Source organism: Heptranchias perlo, chromosome 1 (genome assembly GCF_035084215.1).
Source record: "Heptranchias perlo isolate sHepPer1 chromosome 1, sHepPer1.hap1, whole genome shotgun sequence".
Classification (NCBI taxonomy): domain Eukaryota; kingdom Metazoa; phylum Chordata; class Chondrichthyes; order Hexanchiformes; family Hexanchidae; genus Heptranchias; species Heptranchias perlo.
In genome coordinates this window covers 187,109,181-187,132,081 of record NC_090325.1, presented here as the reverse complement: position 1 = coordinate 187,132,081, position 22,901 = coordinate 187,109,181, and the positions used below count along the sequence as shown (strand labels likewise).

The following is a 22,901-nucleotide window of genomic DNA, read 5'->3' as shown; positions in this document are numbered from 1 at the left end:
TGAGCAATGCAGCCTGAATCTGTGCTCTTGCTGACAGGTTTTGTGTCTCCTCACAGACCGTTCCAGTCGTGCGGCAACTCACGCTGCTCCAAGGCGCACAACTTTTTTAAAGTTCAAATTCAAGCAATTCGACACCACAGAGCCCCGCAGTAAATATTTTCGTTAATTTAATTCGCAGAAGCTGCGGTGAGCATTGCCTCGCCGCCTGGAGCAATTTTTGGCCCGTTATGTATGCTTCTGTGGACAAAAAATAATTACGTAACATTTTAAAGCTATCTGTCCATAATGGGTCATCAATCCAGACTGTGCCATCACGAGATGTGGAAGACGGAGTGTGGGAGAATGCGTAAGTATACTCACTTTGCCTGACCTGGTTAGGTCATTAAAGCGCTTCCTGCACTGGACCCAGGGTCGGCACACATAGCCGCTGCTGCTGACCTCCTCGGCCACCTCCAGCCAGGCCTTCTTGGTGGCAGAGGGAGGCCACCTCCTCCCATCAGATGGGAAAAAAATTTCCCTCCTGCTCCTCACCCCATCGAGCAGCATCTGGAATGAGGAGTCAGAGAACCTTGGAGCAGCCTTGCCTCTGGCCTGTTCCATGCTCCCAAAATGTTTTTTTGCTCCAGGAGGAGCATTGGAGGACTGCCCCTTTAAATAGAGCTCCTCCTGCTGACAGCCTGTGATGTGGATGCACAGTGCACCCGCTGCGCAGGTCTGGAACGGGAAACCCGGAAGCATGCGCCCAGTCGACCCCCCGCTGCCAACCGCCTCCCTCCTAATATCGGGCCCATAGTGTCTCTCACACACACACACACACAGATGGACACGTACAAACACACACATTCCAGCCAAGGTTCTAGGTAACAATCTGGAGCATCAATCAAGGTTGACTTTCCTCTCCCTAGCCCAGGAGCACTGCAACCAATTACAGTATTCCTCACTGTCCAGTCTGAGTTCAGCTAACACTACAGACTAGGAATCACACCACAGGCCTTTATGATCTGTGTGCCTCAGTTAGCATTTTGCCATCAGAGAGCCTTTTAATTAACTTTTTCAAAATCCTCAGTGTAACACTCAGTTCAATTGGAAGGCTCCAAAAATGTGTTGTTGCCCTTGGCTAGAAGTGTTTCATCAAGGATCTTTTTGCCTGTGAAGAAATTTTTTATTAATATTTTCTGTTTTCAATTTCAGTATGCTTTTTAATAGAAACTAGTTGATCTCTTGTGGCGTTGCACACGGGGAGTCAAGACTAAGTGTGGTTTTCAGGTGACACGGGGTTAGAGGTGCTGGGGATAGTTGGCCCAGGGAGCGCAGACATAATTCAGTCCTTATTTTAAAGTTATATATTCTGTCCTTATTTTTGTATAATACTTTGATTTTATCTTAAGAGTTAAATAGCAAAACCTATGGCAATTTGGGAAGCAGATAACTAGAATTGGTTGGACCATAGGAATTTCTCTGCAGTACAGGCTGAGCAACTGGGAGATTCAACACTAATGTGCAACAGTGCCACCGATGGTGGGATGATGTAATTACAGTGTAACAAGTTTACATGGGCAGTTCCCATTATAAATGTGGACACAGAAATTTATAATGGAAAAGTTGACAGGTGTGTAGATGTAGGATTTTTAATAGTTAACAGTTTGCTGCTGACTGGCACTGTGTTTCTCAGTATTAGAGACATTGCTAACAACGGTCCAGGTTTTTCAATGGTTTTCTGTTGTGCTTAGCAGTGTTTTGGTGGAAAAAAGCAGGTCTAAATTCTGTGTGGTTAAAATATAATCTCTGTTGTGACTTCTCCTTCATTGCTATTTGTAACTCTTCATTGCCAAACTACTGAGTCATATCATTTGCTCAGAATAAGTAGTTCATTTCTAGTTTATTAAAGTAGTAAGTCTGAATAAATTTAACTAACTAGTCAATCTCCCGTGGAGTTGCACACAGGCAGTCAAGGCCAAGTGTAGTCTTCAGCTGAATTGGGATTAGAGGCTGAAGGATAATTGGAGCAGGACGTGCAAATATATTTCAGTCCCCATTTTAAAATGAAACATTCTGTTCTTATTTTTATATTTCTATTATAAATCCCTATATCCATATTTATAATGAAACACCTGCACTGGCAGGATAGTGTAATTGCAGTGTGACAAGATTACACAGGCAATTTCCATTATAAACATGGACATAGGAATTTATATTGGAAAAAGTTGACTGGAAAATCATGCAGACGTAAGATTTCTAATATATTAATGACAGATATCTGTATAGACCAGAGTAGGCTCACAATTCACAGCTAACAGTAAGCCATGATGGCAAAGGTTTGGAAAGTTGTGTTTTAACAGTTGAACAGTAAATGCACGTGATTACCATCAGAAAACAGTGTCTTTATGGTCAACGTTTTGAATAAAGGGTAACCTAAAATGTTATTACCAAATGTCTAATTTATGCAATTTTTTAGCTCTACTGACATAGTTTGACAAAGATGTAAGAAGAATGTGTGGTGAAATTAGCACAGGACACTGGCTCAAAAGGAACATATGGAGAACAAGCTTAACGTTCCATAATAGTCGATCTGATGAAGGGTTCGCACCTGCATTGTTAACTCCTCTGTTCTCTCCACAGATGCTGGCTGACCTGCTGAGTGTTTCCAGCATTTTCTGTTCTCCGCCCAGTCTTTCAGGCTTCTTAACACCTGGAGGTGGTCTCTCCAATGGATTTACAAGGGAACTGTCGGTTGGAACGGGCACTAATTGGAACTCATAGAGTAAAGAATCTCATCAAAACAAGTGATGCAAGGAGGGTGAGATGATCAGAATAATTCATTTATGGCTGTAAAGTGCTTCACAAGCAGATCTTAAGCTGGGCAGAGGGCTGTTGTTTGCTGTCAGAAGTGTGGACATAACAGTGGGAGAGATGCAGCACCAATGATGGCAGAAATTACTAATGAAAGAGCAAGCAGATAATGAAAGGTAACTGCTATCCAACACCTGCTCCAAGTGAACAACTAGACAGTGAAGTAAGCAAGGTTGCCTGGAATCATAGGAACATATGAAAATGACAGGCAGGTAAAGACCACCTGGTCCACCAAGCCTGCTCCATACAGCCGTGATGCCTGAAACATCTTGATAAGACTTCCCCTACCCACCAGCAGCCGTGTAATCTCCTTGGAGAGGCAAAAAATAACTGATAAAAATCCAAGGCCAATTAGGGAAAACAAAAATCTGGAAAATTCACCCTTAGGTCATCAACACTAGTCCAGGAGGCCATATTGACCATGCTTATATTACCTGGTATTTCACCTACCTTTTGTAAGATGTGATCTCCACCCCAGCCAACAACTGGTCCCACTCGCTACGTTAAAGGCGCTATATAAATGCAAGTTGTTGTTGCTATATGCCATGGAATTTGCCACAGATACATTAGTAATCGTATTTTAAACAGCTAACACCTCGATTAATAAAGCGGAGAGAAGAATTTCATAAGAACAGGTTGTGTTGAAGCGCTAGTGTCCCATGGTGCAATGTCAGAGCCGTGGTCTTATATAATATCTTGATGTTCTGCAGAAATACTGCAACATTGCTATGGAATGGAATTCCTTGAAGAACTGGAGCCTCGGAGTGGACCTAGGATGTGTGGGGTGAAGGAGCTCGACCGACTGCAGAAAGTCCATCAAACCAGGTGGTTGCTTCTTGGTAATAGGAAACTATTCACAAAGATCTGTCAAGCTGTGCAGTAAAAAATACAACAATGGGCTAGATTTTAACTTAAGGCTGGGGTTTCTAACGGGCAGTAGCTGATCGGCCGTTATACACCCCACCTGAGTGTCCATTCCAATGACTTTAATGGAATTGAAATGGGATGTAGAACAGGCTCCGATCTGCTACCCCTCCTTATCCAACCCTACCTTAAGTTAAAATCTACCCCATTGTTGCAGCTCGCCCAAACCTTTTCAGTACGTACCTCATTTCCAACACATGACTTATATAAAACGAGTGTACGATCATATAGCACAATGTGCACCCCTTATTCAAAACAAGGTGGGGATGATTTTGACTTTGGGCAATAGTGTAAAACGGGCGGTATCAATGGAAATGAAAATGGGGACAGATGTATATCGGGGCAGCTGATCCGATTTCGCTCGTTTTACACTATCGCCCAAAGTCAAAATTACCCCTCAACCCGTGAGTCTTGTATTTTCGATAGAAATACAAGTAATCTTTATGCACTATTGGCTTAATGTTGCAGTTTTGTGGTAGTATAAATCCTGTTCACCAATGAGTGTCGGGGAACTAACCCCTCCCCCAAGCTGCTCTCCCTCCCTGTTAGTGCTGTTAAAAGCAATGGTGTTTTGTTTGTAGCAAAGGAAACTACGGGTGAGCAGAGAATGCAATCACATGGTTTAGTCACACGTGGTATTCAAATGATATTTAGTTTGCGTCACAAGTTTGAGGTTACAGACAATGGCAAATTTACTGCACAGTATTTTTCCACAAAAAAAACACACAAACGTGTAACATATTTGAATTTGGCAAACTGTACATAAAAGATTTGAACCACTATGACATTTTTTTTATAAAGGTAATGGTTTGAACCCGTTATACCGTAATCAATTACATGGCACCAGACATGCACTTTTGACAAAAAAATGTAACACTAAGATCTAACTAGGAGATAATTACAACATAAAGAGACAAGTATGTAACAACGTAAAACAGGATTTTAAAAAAATAGCAATACAAGTGCTGAGTTTTCTAAAAAGGGCACTGCACCAGTGTATGATGGCATAGCTTATACAAGGTCTACGATTCTGTATATGAGAATAATAGTAGCAACGATGCTAACCCCCACATGATGATTTGGCATAGTGGGGGGAATTTCTATGGTGATGCTCTTGCTCGTCCACTGTAGCTTCGGCAAAAGAGCCGCCAAGCCTGGAAAAACAGCGTTTTTTTTAACACCACTTTTCTGGGATTTCCACGGCTTTTCTGCTAAAGTTACCATGGATAAGCAGGAGAATCCTCATAATAATTCCCCCTGTGTTTACTGAGCTCTATAATACACCGTACAGAAGCAAAGAGCTCAGTATTTGATACAAATAACACAAGAAGGACCATGTCTTCCTGCTAGCTCTTCTCTGGCAGAAACAAAAGGGTTTTCTTACAAACTTTCCTGATCTCTAGGTTCAATTAAAAAAAAATAACTATCACTAAAAATATACACCGAGAACTAAAGAAAAGTAAAATAATTAATGGGGAAAAAAAAGCTTTCAGTTAAGGAAAATAAAATAAAACGAAATCTATTTGCATTTTATTGCTGAACAAAAAAGGCCCAAGAGGCCATTTTCTGGGTCTGATGTCCAAAGTATTTTCCCTGTGATGTTTGGGTCTTATACTGGCCGTGTGTAATCGTGATGTGGGTCGTAGTGCGCCTGCCGTGTAGTAGTTGATTTGTACAGGACAGACCATAATTCAAACTGCGAGAGTAAATACAAAGGGTTTATTGGTTGACAAAAGTGGATGGGGTTCGGCAAAAGTGGATGGGGTTCGGCAAAAGTGAATGGGGTTCAGGAAAAATGAATGGAGTTCGGGAAAAGTGGATGGGGTTCGGGAAAAATGAATGGAGTTCGGGAAAAGTGGATGGGGTTCGGGAAAAATGGATGGGGTTCGGGAAAAGTGGATGGGGTTCGGGAAAAATGAATGGAGTTCGGCAAAAGTGGATGGGGTTCAGCAAAAGTGGATGGGGTTCGGCAAAAGTGGATGGGGTTCGGCAAAAGTGGATGGGGTTCAGCAAAAGTGGATGGGGTTCGGGAAAAGTGGATGGGGTTCGGCAAGAATGGATGGGGTTTGGCAAAAGCGGATGGGGTTCAGCAAAAGTGGATGGGGTTCAGCAAAAGTGGATGGGGTTCAGCAAAAGTGGATGGGGTTCGGGAAAAATGAATGGAGTTCGGCAAAAGTGGATGGGGTTCAGCAAAAGTGGATGGGGTTCAGCAAAAGTGGATGGGGTTCGGCAAAAGTGGATGGGGTTCGGGAAAAATGGATGGGGTTCAGCAAAAGTGGATGGGGTTCAGCAAAAGTGGATGGGGTTCAGCAAAAGTGGATGGGGTTCAGCAAAAGTGGATGGGGTTCGGGAAAAATGGATGGGGTTCGGCAAAAGTGGATGGGGTGCAGTGCCTTGGTGTGCATTTTGGGGGAGGGAGGTTGTGCTGCACAACAGCGAATGGCAATCTGCGACAGAGCAAATGCAAAAGAAATCACCGTATTATCGCAGTGTCCACGCGTCTGTCTGGGGTGAAAATGATGTCAAATATGGATTTTGTTGAAGGCGAGAGGACAGCAGACAGGTGAGTTGAGGTCGTCAGCAAGCCTCCATCTCCAGAAACGGGTCTGGTGTTGCTGCTTATGCCTTGCAAGTCGAAAATGTATTTCGTTTTCCTAAAAAAAAGAAAAGGTTCTTATCAATCTGAATAGATACTGATATAAAACCCTAAACACCATGGGGCATTGTCACAATACTGGATAGGAGGTGAATCCCTTCCCTAACACAGCAAATCATTCATTAGCTAATGTGCCAGCCTTGGCTCAGTGATAGCACTCTCACCTCCGAGTCAGAAGGTTGTGGGTTCAAACCCCACTCCAGAGACTTTGAGCACATAGTTAAGCCAAAGCCTCTGTGCTGTGCTGAAGGGGTGGTGTCTTTTGGATGAAATGCTAAACCGTCAGATGTTAAACGGTCCCGTCTGCCCTCTCAGGTGGATGTAAAACATCCGATGGCACTATTTTGAAGTGCAGGGGAGTTCTCCTGGTGTCCTGGCCAACATTTATCCCTCAACCAACACTTAAAACAGATGATCTGGCTATTTATTTAATTGCTGTTTTTGGGACCTTGCTCTGTGCAAATTGGCTGCAGTGTTTCCCTACATTACAACAGTGACTACACTTCAAAAGTACTTCACTGGTGGTAAAGTGCCTTGGAACGTCCTGAAGTTATGAAAGGTGCTATATAAATGCAAATTCTTTCTGTATAATATTTGATCAAATAATAGCCAGACTCATGACTAGACTCGGTCATACAATCCAAAGATGACAAATTTACAGCTATAGCAGAGCAGGAAGTTGCACAGCCAAGCAAATAAGTGACAGTGGGGAGAAACGACGATAGATTTGCACCAAATGGCTATGGCAGAATTTCACAGGTTTTCAGAAGACTGACACAGACCTAATTTCCAGAATATTGAAAAGAATCACTGGCCGAGGCTTTCCTGCTCATCAGGTCGTGATTCCCGCGCATTCACTTTAAATAATGGAAAACCGGGGGCTCAGGGGGTGTGAAGCAGGAAACCCCAGCTACTCATTAAATTAAACGTGGTTGGTTGCCCCATTGCAGTGGCGTGAACCTGTGCTGAGTATGCCTCCCTCAAATGCAGACTAAAGCTCCCTCTGCTCTGCATCAACAATGTGATTCAACGCCAAACTAAAAAGATTCTAGTATAATTGTTATTGTTTTCTCAATGGCAATGCTAATTTTCTACCAATTTGTACCCAATCATATGTAGTTCTGTGCTGTGGACTTGCACCTTCTAAAGGAACTGGGACTGTTCCAGATTCACTTTACTTAGATCCAACAGACTTTCATTCCATCAGATGAGCCTGCATTTGAACGCAGGCGTCAAAGGTACTTTAGCTATGGCACTATGTGAATTCAAAATAGAGGACACTTTACTCTACACTTGGATGCGTTAATTCCCTGCACCACCCTGTGCCCCAGATGCTTAACATAAAATGCTGCAAACACTCAGCAGATCAGACAGCATCCCTGGAGAGAACAGAGGAGTTAATGTTTCAAGTATGGACCCTATGTCAAAACATCCCTTTGACATCTTCTTCTCCAGCCATGTGGCCTCTCAAGCATGCTCCGCCATTCAATAACATCATGGCTGATCTTCTACCTCAACTCCATTTTCCCACCCTATCCCCATATCCCTTGATTCCCTTAGTGTCCAAAAATCTATCGATCTCAGTCTTGAATATACTCAATGACTGAGCATCTGCAGCCCTATGGGGTAGAGACTTCCAAAGATTCACAACCCTCTGAGTGAAGAAATCTTTCCTCATCTCAGTCCTATATGGTTGACCCCTTATCTTGAGACTATGATCCATAGTTCTAGACTCTCCAGCCAGGGGAAACAGCATCTACCCTGACAAGCCTTCTAAGAATTTTATACGTTTCAATGAGATCACCTGTCATTCTTCTAAACTCCAGAGAAATAGGCCCATTCTATTCAATCTCTCCTCATAGGACAACCCAGTGAACCTTCGTTGCACTGCCTCTGAGGCAAACATATCCTTCCTTAGGTAAGGAGGCCAAAACTGTACTTCCTACAGGCTCGCTGCTTAATTGCAATTGACGTGTCCCCTTTGGCTGTCTTGCTTGGACTAAATTTCACAATGGATCCTTCACTGAATTAACATTGGTGCCCAGAAACTCCTAATCTGGGAGTCTGGACACATATTATTTTACTGAAATATATCTTTCTCTATTTATCCATTCATTCACACTTTCTTTTTTACATTATATATTATTACAGTATAAAATTAAAGACTTCTGTCAGCGCTACCAATTCTATTGTAGAGTTGTCATTCACAGTGTGGGCCATGAGCAGGGAGGGGTGAATGTTGCCCAGGACAGCAGGAGAAGTCCCTGTTCTTTGAATAGTGCCATGGGATCTTTTACATCCACCTGCATCGCTCAAACACCTGGGCCTCAGTTTAACGCCTCATCCGGAGCACTGATTCAACACAAACACTTAAGGGGTTGAATTTCCACAGGGGTCTCCCTGATCTCCTGCCGCCTCTCCGGGGTTTCTGCCAATCTTCAGCCAAAGTTACAGTAGGAGATCAAGAGAATCCCCACTAAAGTACCAGGAATAAATCTCAATATCGAGTGGAATCGAAACGTAAAAATTTAAAAAGGACCAGGGAATTCCATCCTTATCATCTGGGTGAGGGGCCGAGTCAACAGCATGTTTGGAAACAGTATTTTGGGCAGGACAGGTCAGTCAACGTGTCCTCCTTACCTCCCTCCCTCTCACTGTTTGCACCTATGGTGAAAACTACCTCAACTTTTCCCAAAAATATTTTCATTATATGTGAAACCCCGTACACCTGCAGGGGCCCCCGTTAAAAGCTGAAGACCCCCTTACAGTCACTGGATTTGCTGGTGCCCTAAGCCAGTTCTGAAGGAGGAAAATCTTTGTCAAAGCATGTTCACAAAACCGTGCCCCTTTAAAGTCTCCATTTCCTGTTTCTGAAAACACAATCGCTGTTAAAACAGAAAGTGACATCAACACAAAAGCACATCCGGTTCCTTCGATGCTTCTACAAGTTTCATTACCCACTATTTCAAGGTCAGATCATTTAATTTTCAGCCACGATCTCTTAATCTTATTCTTTCTTATTTCGCACTAACAGGTTGATCATTATCGCACCACGGTTTCGCGCTACAAGTCCTACGCTCACCCCACAGTGTCACCCTTGCCTCGAAGTTCTTTCCCTTCTAGTTCCAATCCAATCGCTCTCATCTTCAGTATCTTATAAAGATGGTGGTGGGCCTTCTTCCTGAACTGCTGTAACAGTTTGATACCACTGAGTGGCTTGTTAGGCCACTTCTGAGAGCAGTTAAGAGTCAATCACGTTGGTGTGGGACTGGAGTCACATATAGGCCAGACCAGGTAAGGACGGCAGGTTTCCTTTCCAACAGGACAGTAGCAAACCACTCAGCCACTCAGACAGGCCACAGGATGACAGGTGAAGGCCATGGCAAAATGTCACACTGGTGCAGTAGGGGGAGATCTTCTGTGACTGCAGAAAGTTGCAGGAAGAATTGCTCTGGTGACTAGTTGCAGCTCAATTAAACCAGCATCACCAGTAATTTCCACAGCGGGGGAGGGGGGGTGTTCTCCCGTATCCTTGGTGGGAGATTGGTGCAAAAGCCAGAGAAGTACAACAACTTGAATTTATATAGAGCCTTTAATCTAATAAACTGTCTCAAGGCGCTTCACAGGGGCGTTATCAGACAAAAAAAGAGGCGTAAACAGCTGCTCCTCAGGGGTTCCCACTGAAGTTGTAGCAGGAGATCGGGAGACACCTGTGATATGCTTACCCCATATAGCAACCAGAGAACCCCCCCCCCACCCCCCGCTCCCACCTTGGGCAGAGTACAGAGAGCTTTACTCTGCATCTAACCGAGCTGGACTAACTTGGGAATTCTTGATGCTGACATTGTGTATGCAAAAAGGATAGTGTTCCATTCTTCAGGATAAGAGCTGGAAGCTACTGGGCCAGCATGGGGCCAGCAGTGAGTAATGTGGGGCAAGAAACCTGAGGGAAAAGAAACTCACGCAAATCACACAATAAATGGAATCAAAGGCACTGAAGCTTCTGAACTTTAGCTACAATAAACACTGCTCTGTTGGCTGTTGTGGTAGCAACTGAGTGCTTCAGAGATAGGAAATGACTAGTCATACATTGTTTAACGCCAGTCCTCGATTGGAATATTGCATTCAGATTTGGGTGTCGCAATTTAGGATTGATATATTGGCCTAGAGAATAGGACAATACCTGGGATGAAAGGACTGAATAATGAGGAGAGAGCAGGTAGCTTTGGGTTATATTCCCTGGAGATGAGGAGGTTAAGGGGTGTCCTGATTAAAATAACAAAGAGAGCTGATTGGAAACAATTCTTGTTGTAGGGGAATCCAGAAAAAGTGGACAGAATCTTAGCTAAACCAGCTTAAAGTGAATACAGGAAAAACTACTGCACACAAATGGTTGTGAGAATGCAGAGCTCACAGCCCCAGATGGCCATAGATGCAAAGTCAAGCCTTGGCTCAGTTGGTAGCACTCTTGCCCCAGAGTCACAAGGTTGTGGGTTGAAGCCCTACTCCATGATCTTGACCACATAATCTAGACTAACACTTACATTGTTGGAGGTGCCATCTTTCAGATGAGAGCCCTGTCTGCTTTCTCAGGTGGATGTAAAGGATCCCATGGGACTATTTGAAGGAAGAGCAGGGGAGTTCTTCCAGTGTCTTGGATCAATATTTATCCCTCAACCAACACCACCAAAGCTAGATTAACTGGTCATTTATCTCATTGCTGTTAGTGGGAGCTTGCTATGCACAAATTGACAAATTGGCTGCTGTGTTTGCCAATATATTAAGTGACTAGACTTCAAAAGCACTTAATTAGGTGTGAAGCGCTTTGGACATCCTGAGGATGTGAAAGGTGCTATCTGAATGCAAGTTCTTTCTATGTTTAAAAGGGACTTGATGGTGTCATAGGGACAGAAGTAGGCACTCAGCCCCTCGAGCCTGTTCTGCCATTCAATTAGATCATGGCTGATTTGTACCTTAACTCCACTTACCCGCCGTTGCTCCATTTGGCTTGATACCCTTAACTAACAAAAATCTATCGCTCTCAGTCCAGAAAATTTCAGTTGACCCAGCATCCACAGCATTTTGGGAGAGAGAGTTCCAGATATCCACTATCCTTTCTGTGAAAAAGCACATCCTGATTTCACTCCTAAATGGCCCGGCTCTAACTTTAAGAGTATGCCCTCTTGTTTTGGATTTCCCTCACCAGAGGAAATAGTTTCTCTGAATCTACCCTATCAAAGCACTTTACCATTTTAAACATCTCAATTAGAACACCCTTCAACCTTCTAAACTGAAAGGAATACAAGCCAAGTTTATGCAAATTGTCGTCATCATTTAACCCTTTAAATCTCGGTATCATTCTGGTGAATCTGTGTTGTACCCCTTCCAAGGCCAATATATCTTTCTTGAGGTGTGGTGCCCAAAACTGAATGCAGTACTCCAGATGGGATCTGACCAAGGCTCTGCACAACTGAAGCATCACTTCCTCCCCTTTGTATTCCAGCCCCCTTGATATGAGAGCCAACATTCTATTAACCTTTGTGATTACTTTTTGTACCTGTGCACTGGCTTTTAGTGATCTTGTACATGGACACCCAAATCCCTTTGCTCCTTCACTACTCCCAGTCTCTCACCATTAAGAAAAGATTCCAATTTGTCTTTCTCAGATCCAAAGAGAATGACCTCACACTTTTCCACAGTGTCATGTGACCGGTCGAGCCTGGCCACGTGCCCAAACTGCGATAAACGCCTTTGGGCAACCGTGGCACTTTAGGGGAGGTTGGGTGGTCACCTTTCTGACCTGGCTATTGGTGACACGGTCACACCACCGAATGCAGCAGATGCGTGAAGAAACCACTGGTCTGCTGCGGTTTTGTTTTGTGCCCGGTCTGCTCGCGAAATAATCCAAGTCTCCAATACATACGGGTGAAAGACTGCTGACAATCAGGAGGACAAGTCAACATTGAATGAAACTGGAAGGGACAGGGTTTGCCAACAGAATGTTCTCTACATTCTTGTAATGTGCATTCAATGGGCAAACCTGCCCATTGAACCACTTATGGTCTAATTGTGTAATCATGAAAAATATTTGGCATGATTAAATAAGAACTTTAAAGAGGGAGAGCGATGTAGCAAGACATTCAGATATGTCACAGAATTTTTTAAAAAACACAGCTACATTCACACACATTGAAGCTCCAGTAACCACAAGTAGCCATCGCAGTTATTTATTTGTTTGGTACATTGTATTTTATTCCCTTTCCTTTTATAAAGGGTGAAATACAATAGTTATCTGCAATGTAATAGTGGACTCAGCATAAAAGCTTCCCATGTCACTGCGCTAAAATATTCACCTACAGCCTCTCCGCACGACCTCCTCATAAGAGACTACCTCAACACAGGTCGACTGCTTACGGAGGAAGAGTTTGTAGACTGAAGAAGAATTTCAAGCGCACATTAACTACAAAACACGAAGATACATCAAAAACCTACAAGGATGGTTCAACAAATTATTTATTTCTTATTTACACACTTTTAAAAAAATCTTTGGTTTAAAAAGAGTATTAATGGAATTTTCTAATATCTTCAAGCAACAGGAAGCCTGAACAAAAAAAAAAGCAACGTCACCAATGACTCCGATATAAATAAAAAGACATTTCAACAATCCCCTTCACAGCCCTGTTGAAATGCAGCTTTGTTTTATATTGCACTATAGTAAGTGCACAGCTCACAAACGCATGGGTTTAGCAATAACTGCTAACAGCAGACAGCTGGTGACGGGACGATTACACGTAATCTCTCCACTTCGCATCATATTGAAATGGAGCTTCAATTGGAAAAGAAACATGGAGAAAAAGAAAAAAAACAAACAAGTGAGTTGTGGTAGCATGTGCCGGCAACAATGTAGGTTTGCCTTCTGAATAAAAGACTGACAAGATGTCGGAGAAGTGCTGGTGGGAAGAGATTTCATTTATTCCGCCCCTTGTTTCATCCCTTACAATTCCAAAGACGTGCCACGGGTTACTCTTCCCAGGAAGGCTTTCTTGTCAGTCTCACATGACAACACTTGGCTTCTTGCAGAGGAAAAGGCCTTTCGGCTCCCAGCCAGCAAGTTCCCAGCAGCAAGGCAACACACACGGTCATTCAAAGCTGCTCCACATTAGCAACGAAGAATGCGTTTCCTCACTAGAGGAAATGAGATGCACTTCTGTTGGGATTCTCTGATCTTCGGCACCAAACAGCAACTGCCCTTTGATGTCAGGAGGTTAAGACAGTTTATCCTGTACTCGAGTCCTGGACTCGAGTCTGTGCTTCTTAAGCAGAACCCTAACCTCTGGCAGGATCAAAGTGCAGTCGTGTTAATTCCAGTTGCATCTTGCCATTGAGGTTTCACATGAAAGGGATCTTTTTTTCTTATTCATTCTCGGGATGTGGGTGTCACTGGAAAGGTCGGGATTTGTTGCGCATCTCAAGTTGCTGAGTGGCTTTAGTAGGGCCACTTCAGGGGGCAGTTAAGAGTCAACCACGTTGGTGTAGGACTGGAGTCACATATAGGCCAGACCGGGCAAGGACAACAGGTTTCTTTCCCTGAAGGACATTAGGGAACCAGTTGGATTTTTACTGCAATCCGACAGCTTCATGGTCACTTTTACTGATACCAGTTTTTTATTTTTCAGATTTTTAAAAAACTCAATTTAAATTCTCAAACTAACACGGTGGGATTTGAACTCAGGCTCTCTGGATTATTAATCCAGGCCTACTGAATTACTAGTCATAATCACTACACTACTGTACAACACAAAAAAAAAGATTTATAGTGCCTCCACATGAACAAAGGATAAACCACACTAAAAACTAAAAAAAAACAGCTTTTGACTTTATTTTTAAAATTCCATTATTCTTAACAAACCTGCTTCAAAAGAAATAAGTATAGTGATACAGCTCACAAGAAAGCTTGCTCAAGAATCCCTGCAGTGCCTGCAATGTAAAAGGTTACTCTGCCACATATCTGTCCATCAGTTCAATCAAAACACTCATTATTAAAAAGACACCATTGAATATTTTGTTCCAGTTTTTTTTCAATAAAACAATCCCCCAGTAGCTCTAACGAACGAGCCTCGGTGTCCCAGAGTGGCTCAGCTTGAACTGCCAGCTCCTGCTCACAGGGTAACACCGTGACCCTTACTGCGTGAGTTCAGCTGGGTCACTGCGTGGAGCAGTCCATCTGCTGGGAGCAGAGTGGAGGAGGGCGGAGAGGAGGAGGATTGGGGAGGGAAAACACCAACAGGTTCAAATCAACCCCCTTGAAGCACATGTCCCATTAACCAACAACTAAATGCCATTGATGGTGGCATCACAGTGCTTCTGGAGGTGAAGAATGAAGTGCAATAGTGGCCAGAAGTGGTAAGAACCAAACGCTAGGCAGGGGTGGGGGGGCTGGGGTGAGGGTCAAAGTGGGACTATACAAATTTCCTTTCTGCTGAACAAGGTCATTGACATTTTTTGATGAACAAGGTACCTGAAACCTATCCAATATATTTGTCTTAATATCCTCCAATCCCATTTGCGGTATCATTTCTTCAAGTACTTAAAGCAATGACTGTGCACGTGTACCGTAGCAGGGGACTGAGAACTCGCTTGGAGGGTGAGCTTGCAGATAAAAAGTCTTTCAAAAATGACCTGACTGTCCTCAATTCCTCACTACGGCACACGTGCAAAATGAGTCCTTGGATGAAGAAAGGGGCCCCACTTTCTTTGTGTGTACATAAAGGGCGCTGGTTTTCACTTCAGGCCAGGAACAGTGTGCGGTGCGAAACGCAGGCCGGTGTGGCGAGCGTCTCCTCGGTAAGAGTTTGTGAAGGAAAAAAAAAAGGAATTGGTCGGGAGCCAATCAGAACACGGGGTTGTCCAGCGGGTACGATCGAATTAAAACGACAGTCTTGACAGCAGCCCAATTGCTCAAGTCGTTGAGTGCTTAAGTCCCAACCACAAGGTCCCAAGTTCCGAGTCCCAGAGCTGCCCGCCACTCACTCAGAACTGTTTGCCTCAGTTGGGTGAGTGTTTTATTTTTGCGTGTCAGTTTTTCAGGTGGGCTGCTAGATGGAGCACCACTTAGAAGAGAGACGTTCCATCTCCGGAGGAGGGAAAAAACTGACATCATCTGGCTCACCCCACTTGACCTGCGCTTTCTGCTGGCTGACGATGGAACAGCGCTGCTGACAGTCCCGAAGTAGTCTGTGGCCCAACCCATCCTGCTCTCCTGGCTGGAGGAGGAGGAGTTTTGGTGAGTGGCCTGCGAGAAGGAAATAAACAAATGAATAAACGGGGAGTAAAGAGAAATCCAGAAAGAAAACGCAACTTTAAGCACATTTACGTAGGGAAAAAAAAAGCTGCAAATATTTTTTAAATTCCCCGCAATGATTTTCAAATGCAGAGGGGACGTCTCGGGCGGGTGTAAAATATCCCATGGCACTATTCAAAGAAGAGCAGGGGAGTTCTCCCCGGTGTTCTGGCCAATATTACCCCTCAAACAACACCTAAAACAGATTATCTGGTCATTATCTCATTTGCTGTTTGTGGGAACTTGTACGCAAATCGGCTGCCGCGTTTCCTACATTATAGCAGTGACTACACTTCAAAAGTACTTCATTGGCTGTAAAGCGCATCGGGACATCCTGAGGTTGTGAAAGGCGCTATATAAATGCGAGTCTTTCCTTTTTGTTCTTTCTATCCATCCACTCCTGCTGGACAGTGCTTGGTAGTGCGCTTGTAAGTGGATGTCAGGTGAGGACTGGTTTAAGTTTGGCTGTGGATGCCTTTTACATCGAGTTACATCGTGAGTCTACAGCACAGAAACAGGACATTCAGCCCAACTGGTCTATGCCGGCATTTATGCTCCACACAAGCCTCCTCCCACCCTACCTCATCTAACCCTACTGTAGATGAATAGCCCTCCAACACTCACTCTCAGGGCTCACCTTATCAAGAATAGCAACTTTGGTGAGGGATCAGAGGGCATTTAGTGACCATGAACTCGCATCCCAGCAAAGAGTTGGTGCTTTCACGAGAGAAGGAGGAGAACAAAATTAAACACAACAGCTAATGGCTGCCGATAAATGGATAATGTGAGTTTGCTCGCCTGTCCTACTGGTCTCTCAAGTTTCTTCAGTTCTTCCACAAATTTCTCAGGTTTAGTGTAAGCTGTGAGTAGCAACAAGACTCTCCAATTTTGGATGTTTAAAAGAATAAATTCCTCAAAGGTGACTTCACCCATTCAGCCCCGGATAGCAAAGTCTTCCAGTCAGACGAGCTTTCCAGCTCAATACTTCCCCGCCAACTAAAGATTAGAAACTTTCTGTCTCAGAAATCAAAGTGTCCCTGAATAGTCGGAAGTACCGTATTTCAGATGCGATGTTAATCCGAAGCCCTGGCTGCCCTCTCAGGTGGATGTAAAAGATCCCATGGCACTGTTCGAAGAAGAACAGGGAAGTTCTCGCTGGTGGCCTGGCCAATATTTATCCCTCAACCACCATCACTAAAACGGATGATCGGGTCATTATCGCATTGCTGTTTGTGGGACCTTGCTGTGCGCAAATTGGCTGCTGCGTTTCCTACATTACAACAGTGACTACAATTCAAAAAGTACTTAATTGGCTGTACAATGCTTTGAGAGGTCCTGAGGTTGTGAAAGGCGCTATATAAATGCAAGTCTTTCTTTCTTTCCAACTTCTTGAATGATTAAGCAAGCTGAAAAGCAAAAAAGCTGAACCGAGGCAGTGATTTTATTCCATCTTTAGCAACCTGCTCCTCAGGACCAGAGTACCACACCACCAATTCTCCCTGAACATTTGTAAGCACCCTATTTACATACCACAACTCTCTTACACACCTGCACCATTTTATCTTACATTGACACTTGTATGTTTAGCCAATGTTCTGTCTGGAGCAGACGTAGGTCCCACTGGACCTAGCATGGTGCTTCGAGTAGAATCTCCTGGGCAGACTCGATCCTGAAATTCTGGAGCTGCGGTGGGCATAAAAAGTGCCCTCCCCTGGACCATAATTTCATTTCATCGGGGCAGAAACGCAGTGGGTCAGGTCTCCCACTCAAATTACACCTTCCTCCGCTATTCCTGCCAGACTTAATCCAGATTTGTGCTCCCCAGATCGTGCAATTTCTGGGCTAAGATTTCAAGGTTGATATTTTTGTTTCCATAGATTGCAATCACAGCCCGACAGATTGATTTTCTTCACGTTCCTGTAAAGCGTGGGACTGCCTATAAAATATTTTCTCCTCTTGCACCTTTCTTAAGAACCCTCCCTGGCGCACAGCACCCCTGGTTGAGATTGTCCTCCGCCAGTGCTGCTCTGAACTTTACCTTTATGCTGTGTGCATTAACAGCCTAGAGTGAGTCTCACCTCTCCTTGTCCTTCGCTCAGCGTTTCTCACAGCAGTACGGCTGAGATCTTACTTTGCTCAAAATGATCGTTATGCTTTCCTTAATCTGGTTTGGTGAGACTATCCAGCAGGGATTGCTGGATAACGATAAGGAGCAGGAACCTTAGCCGACTTTTTCCTTCCCTGTTATTTAAATGAGGAGTCTGCAGAGAAGGAGGAGCTTCGCCTATTTTAAAGAAACCAAAAGGGGTTGATGCTGGGTCGCTCCGCTGTCACAAACAGAAAGGCAACTGCACAAGTGCCCCTCTCAAACTGAGGAAGGAACACTTCCCCAGTGCTGAGCGTTTGGGCTAATTGTACCATCCCTATGGCCACACTGGCGGAGATCAGCAAATCCAGCACGGGCTGTCAATCAAACCTGAGAGCCTCCTAGTCAAAAGAGCTGAGCGACGCACTGGATAAACTCACTAAACTACCACTCCATCATTTGGTGTGGAGAAGGAGAGAAAAAACAAGCCACAATGTGGCCTGTGGGTCCCATTTTCACTGTCTGACTCTCAAGGCTTCTCTTTGCTTTGTTCCACACAGCTATAATTTGGTTGCTCTCACCAGTTCTGGGTAAGTTCTAAAAACAAACTATCGGTAAGATCATCAATAGGAGCTTCGTGCACCACTGCAATTCGATCCAAATACCTAAACGTCTACTTGGCTCAGTTAATAGCACTCTCATCGCGGAATCAGAATGTTTGTGAGTTTAAGTTCCACTCCAGGACTTAAGCTCCTAATCTAAGCTGATACTCCAGTACTGAGTGAGTGCTGCGCTGTTGGAGGTGCCGCCTTTCGGATGAGACGTTAAACCGATGCCCCGTCTGCTTTCTCAGGCGGATGTAAAAGATCCCATAGGACTATTCAAAGAAGAGCAGGGGAGTTCTCCCGGTGTTCTGGCCAACTCAACCATCATCACAAAAACAGATTACCTGGTCATTACCTCATTTGATGTTTGTGGGAGCTTGTTGTGCACAATTCATTGGCAGTAAAGCACTTTGGGATGTCCTTAGGATGTGAAAGTTGCTATATAAATGCAAGGTCTTTCCTTCTGCTTCGAATGCCCATGATGACAGCCACGGAGATCTCCATTTCCCAAACCAACCCACCAAGAACTGAAAGGAACCGTAACAATAAGAAAAGGTGGGCTTCTTCCAGTTTTGACGAAGGGTCATGAAACGTCAACTCTGTTTCTTTCTCCGCAGATAGACTGCCTGACTTGCTGAGTATTTTCAGCATTTTCTGTTTTTATGTCAGATTTCCAGCAGCCGCAGTAATTTGATTTTGAGAAAAGGTGGGGCAAGGAGATGGAGAATTCATATTTTCCCTTTGGTTTGAATACTGCTGTCCTGCGCTAAAGGAGGAGGTTCGAGCTGGGAAGTTGAGGGATGTACTTTCACTGTCAATAGAAAAAGTATAAAAATCTTCTGCCTGATATTCTGTTGATTTTCAGGTCCTCGGAGACCTTCCATTTTGGGCCTATAATCAAACCAGGAATGACTTATGGAGACGCCAGGAAGTGACAGCAGCAGGAGTTCCATGGTTTGACATTTGGGTCTTGATCAGGAGAATCTCCAGTTAGAAACAGCTTCCAATCAGTACTGACTTCTCCCAGTTCAGTCTGGCCCCAGACGCTGAGCTGTGAGCTTCCCTATGAAGTTGCTTCCTGAGGCGTCCAATCCATACTGGTGTCCAGTGGAGAAGGCCCAAAGTACTGAGCCTTCATTTCAAGGGCTGGAAGTTAAGATTCAAAAGGTACTTTTTTCCTTTGGATGTGGGGAGTAGGGAAGAGCTTGCAGTGATAATGCACCTGATCAGAGTCTCAGGATGGCCCAAAGATCTTCACAACCCATAACCTACTTGTGAAGTACAGTTATTGTTATGTGGGCACAAACAGCATTTAACAACTGAAGTAAGTGATCTATTTTTGGTTCAGGGAGGAATGTTGAGCAGGACACCAGGAGAGTTCTTCGTTCCTCTGTGAAAATCTTTTACAACCCAGTTTAACATCTTATTCAAAAGAGATAGCACCTCCAACCATGCAGCACTCCCTCAGCAGGGCACTGGATTGTCAACCTAGATTACCTTCCACATCCTGCAGTGGGGCTTGCACCCATGGCCTTCTGGCTCAGAGGCAAGAGCATTGGATTCCGTCTATTAAATCTCCCTGCTGCACACACACACTACGCTGCCCTGTGTATTTATCAGAAAACACTCAAAACGTGGTTACAATTTTGATTTAATTACATTTACATCACTTCAGTTTGCAGCATTTGTGCTTCAGGTAATAAATATTTGACTTGATTCTGTCTTCTGTCAATCGTGGTGATTTTATATATAAATATTGTAGATACAATTTATAATTTATTTTATACATATAAATTTATTTATTTAAATAATGTCATTCAATAATTCTTACCAAACACTAAGTCTGCCTAAAGCACTTTGAAATTCATGATTTAGTTATTTATAATGCAAATGACACTTTCCGCATATTATAAATAAGCATTAAAATTGATTATATATTTTTTTAATGCATTCTTTTTTAGAAACAAAATAGTTTAAATAGGACAGGTGGATATGAATGGATTATTTATTTTAATTAAGGATTTCCCAGTAGCAAAAATTGTGTGGCAAAGCTGCTTTTCAAATGCAGCTCACTTTATCACAAATACCCAGCCCTGAGAAACCTTCAGTTACAGGCAACTTCTGTTGCTCAACCCAGTATTGACTGATTCCTGACACAGGATGTGTTATAAATGATCTATACAGTGCATACTACAGGGAAAAAAAAGGTTAGCCAATGCATTTTATTGTGGTGCAATACTTGTACTTTATCATCCCAAATTTTTCCCACAGGTGCCACCATCAGTGACAGGCCTGTAGCCAGCAATACTTCACCTGAATGCCATTCTGTTCAAAGATGTTACCCTAGAGGGGTCAGCCTTGGCTCAGTGGGTAGCACTTCCACTCAGAGTCAGAAGGTCGTGGGGTCCAAGACCCACTCCAGAGACTTGAGCACATAATTTAGGCTGACACTTCAGTGCAGTACTGAGGGAGTGCTGCACTGTCGGAGGTGCTGGCATTCGTTAAACCGAGGCACTGTCTGCCATCTCAGGTGGACATAAAAGATCCCATGGCACTTTTTGAAGGACAGGGGTGTTCTCCCGCTGTTCTGGCCAATATTTATCCCTCAACTAACTTCAGTAAAACATTACTTTATTGCTGTTTGTGGGATCTTGCTGTGTGCAAATTGGCTGCCATGTTTCCATACAATGACTATACTTCAAAAGTACTTCATTGTCTGAAAAGCACTTTGGGATGTCCTAAGGTCGTGAAAGACGCTACATAAACGCAAGTTCCCTTTTTCTTTCTATGTTTGGGAGGATGGATTCTAAAATTATACCCACTAACCGTCAGTGTTTCCCATCGCATGTCCACAGGTCAACATTTACAGACGAAGATCAACGTTCTTTTCAAACTGCCTAAGCACTAAGCTCTGGAATTCCCTCTCGAAACCTCTTCGCCTCTCTACATCTCTCTCCTCCTTTAAGTCGCTCCTTAAAACCTACCTCTATGACCAAGCTTTTGGTCATCTGTCCTAATATCTCTTTATGTGGCTCAGTTTTAAATTTTGTCTGAACGCTCCTGCGAAGTACCTTTGGATGTTTTATTACGTTAAAGGTGCTATATAAATGCAAGTTGTTGGTGTGGTTGCTCGTGCTGACCCCAGGTCGCCCCACAATGCTGCGGCTGTATGAAGGTCTCCTGCGCACGAGCAGCCACGAGATTAGACCCCTCCGGTACTCTTTAGGAAATGTGAGGGACCCGATCCACCACTTAAGTACAAACATCAGTCTGGCAATGTGGCACTACCCATTGGAGCATCACGTATCATCAGCCTGTTTGTTTCAAAGGCTTGTTTGGGGGATGGCTCCAGTTTCTATGAAGTTGAAACTTCTGGAACTGTGGATTATCGAACCTTCACAGGAAGAAGTCCACTTCCTTTATTTCTGTGTTTCAACATATTTGGTACATGAGTTGAGATAAATCCACTAGTGTCAAAGGATTATCTGAAATCACTCTGATAATTACTGCCCCACTCTCACAAAAACCTCCAAGGGCACAGCCAGAATCCTGACAACAACGGCCAACTCTTCGGCACAAATACCATTTTTTCACCACAGTACCGAGAGGAAACTGCCAGAAACAGGGGCGGGATCCACCAGCAAAGACCAATTCAAGGTGTCGAGCATAACTCAGTGGAAGCTTGGAGAGGATCAGAAGCTCCTGTAGCACAGGGAGCAGTGGCTGCTCTTCTGTCTCCCTCCCAGTTATCCTAGTAAATGGTTTTGTATTTACTGCACATTCTTCTATGTGTTAATTACTTTTGGATATCACACAGCGGGGATAAATTATAACAAAGTGCTCTCTGAGTAGAAGGTGGTGAGGACGGGGGGGGGATGGGGAGAGGGGGGGATTGAATGTGGGACTTGAATTGGGATAGAGGAGGCCAATGGAGTTTTGAATGAGTTGGAGTGTGTGGGAGGAGCTGAAAGGCAGACAGTGACGGGAATGTGGAAGATTCAAGTCTGGAGGTGATGAAGGTATGGATGAGAATTTCAGCAGCGGTGGAGGTGAGGTAGAACTTTTCAGGTTTCTTTTGCTTCAGGATTCACTAGCTGAATGAAATTCTTATCACCACTTTCAACATCTTAAAAGGGAATTTTATGTTCCCGGTGCACAGCAGATTGTAGAATTCATCAGCATACCTGATTTGTGGTTTTGCCGATTTTCCATTACTTTTTGTTGACAATGTTAATTATCATTAATGATTATTTCTTCATAATAACATCAAGTTACATCAAGTCTACAGCACCGAAACAGGTCATTCGGCCCAACTGATCTGTGCCAGCATTTATGTGCCACACGAGCCTCCTCCTCATCTAACCCTATCAGCATATCCTTCTATTCCTTTCTCTCTCATGTACTTCTCTGCCTTCCCCTTAAATGCATCTATGCTATTTG

The 22,901-nt window shown here is 43.8% G+C and overlaps 1 protein-coding gene across 6 annotated transcripts in view; it reads right to left on the bottom strand.

Annotated features, from left to right (window-relative positions):
• Positions 1-4,437: 4,437 nt before the first annotated feature.
• lef1 (lymphoid enhancer-binding factor 1) overlaps positions 4,438-22,901 on the bottom strand; it is a 132,893-nt gene continuing 114,429 nt past the window's right edge. For 2 of the 6 annotated variants that reach the window (XM_067994428.1, XM_067994429.1), the window contains exon 11: positions 4,438-6,428. In XM_067994428.1, coding sequence (XP_067850529.1) covers positions 6,394-6,428 — 35 coding nt within the window. In that variant the 3' untranslated portion in view covers positions 4,438-6,393. Of the gene's footprint in view, positions 6,429-14,285; positions 15,723-22,901 lie in introns of those variants that run through there. The other 4 variants (XM_067994423.1, XM_067994424.1, XM_067994425.1 and 1 more) reach the window with 2 other exon arrangements.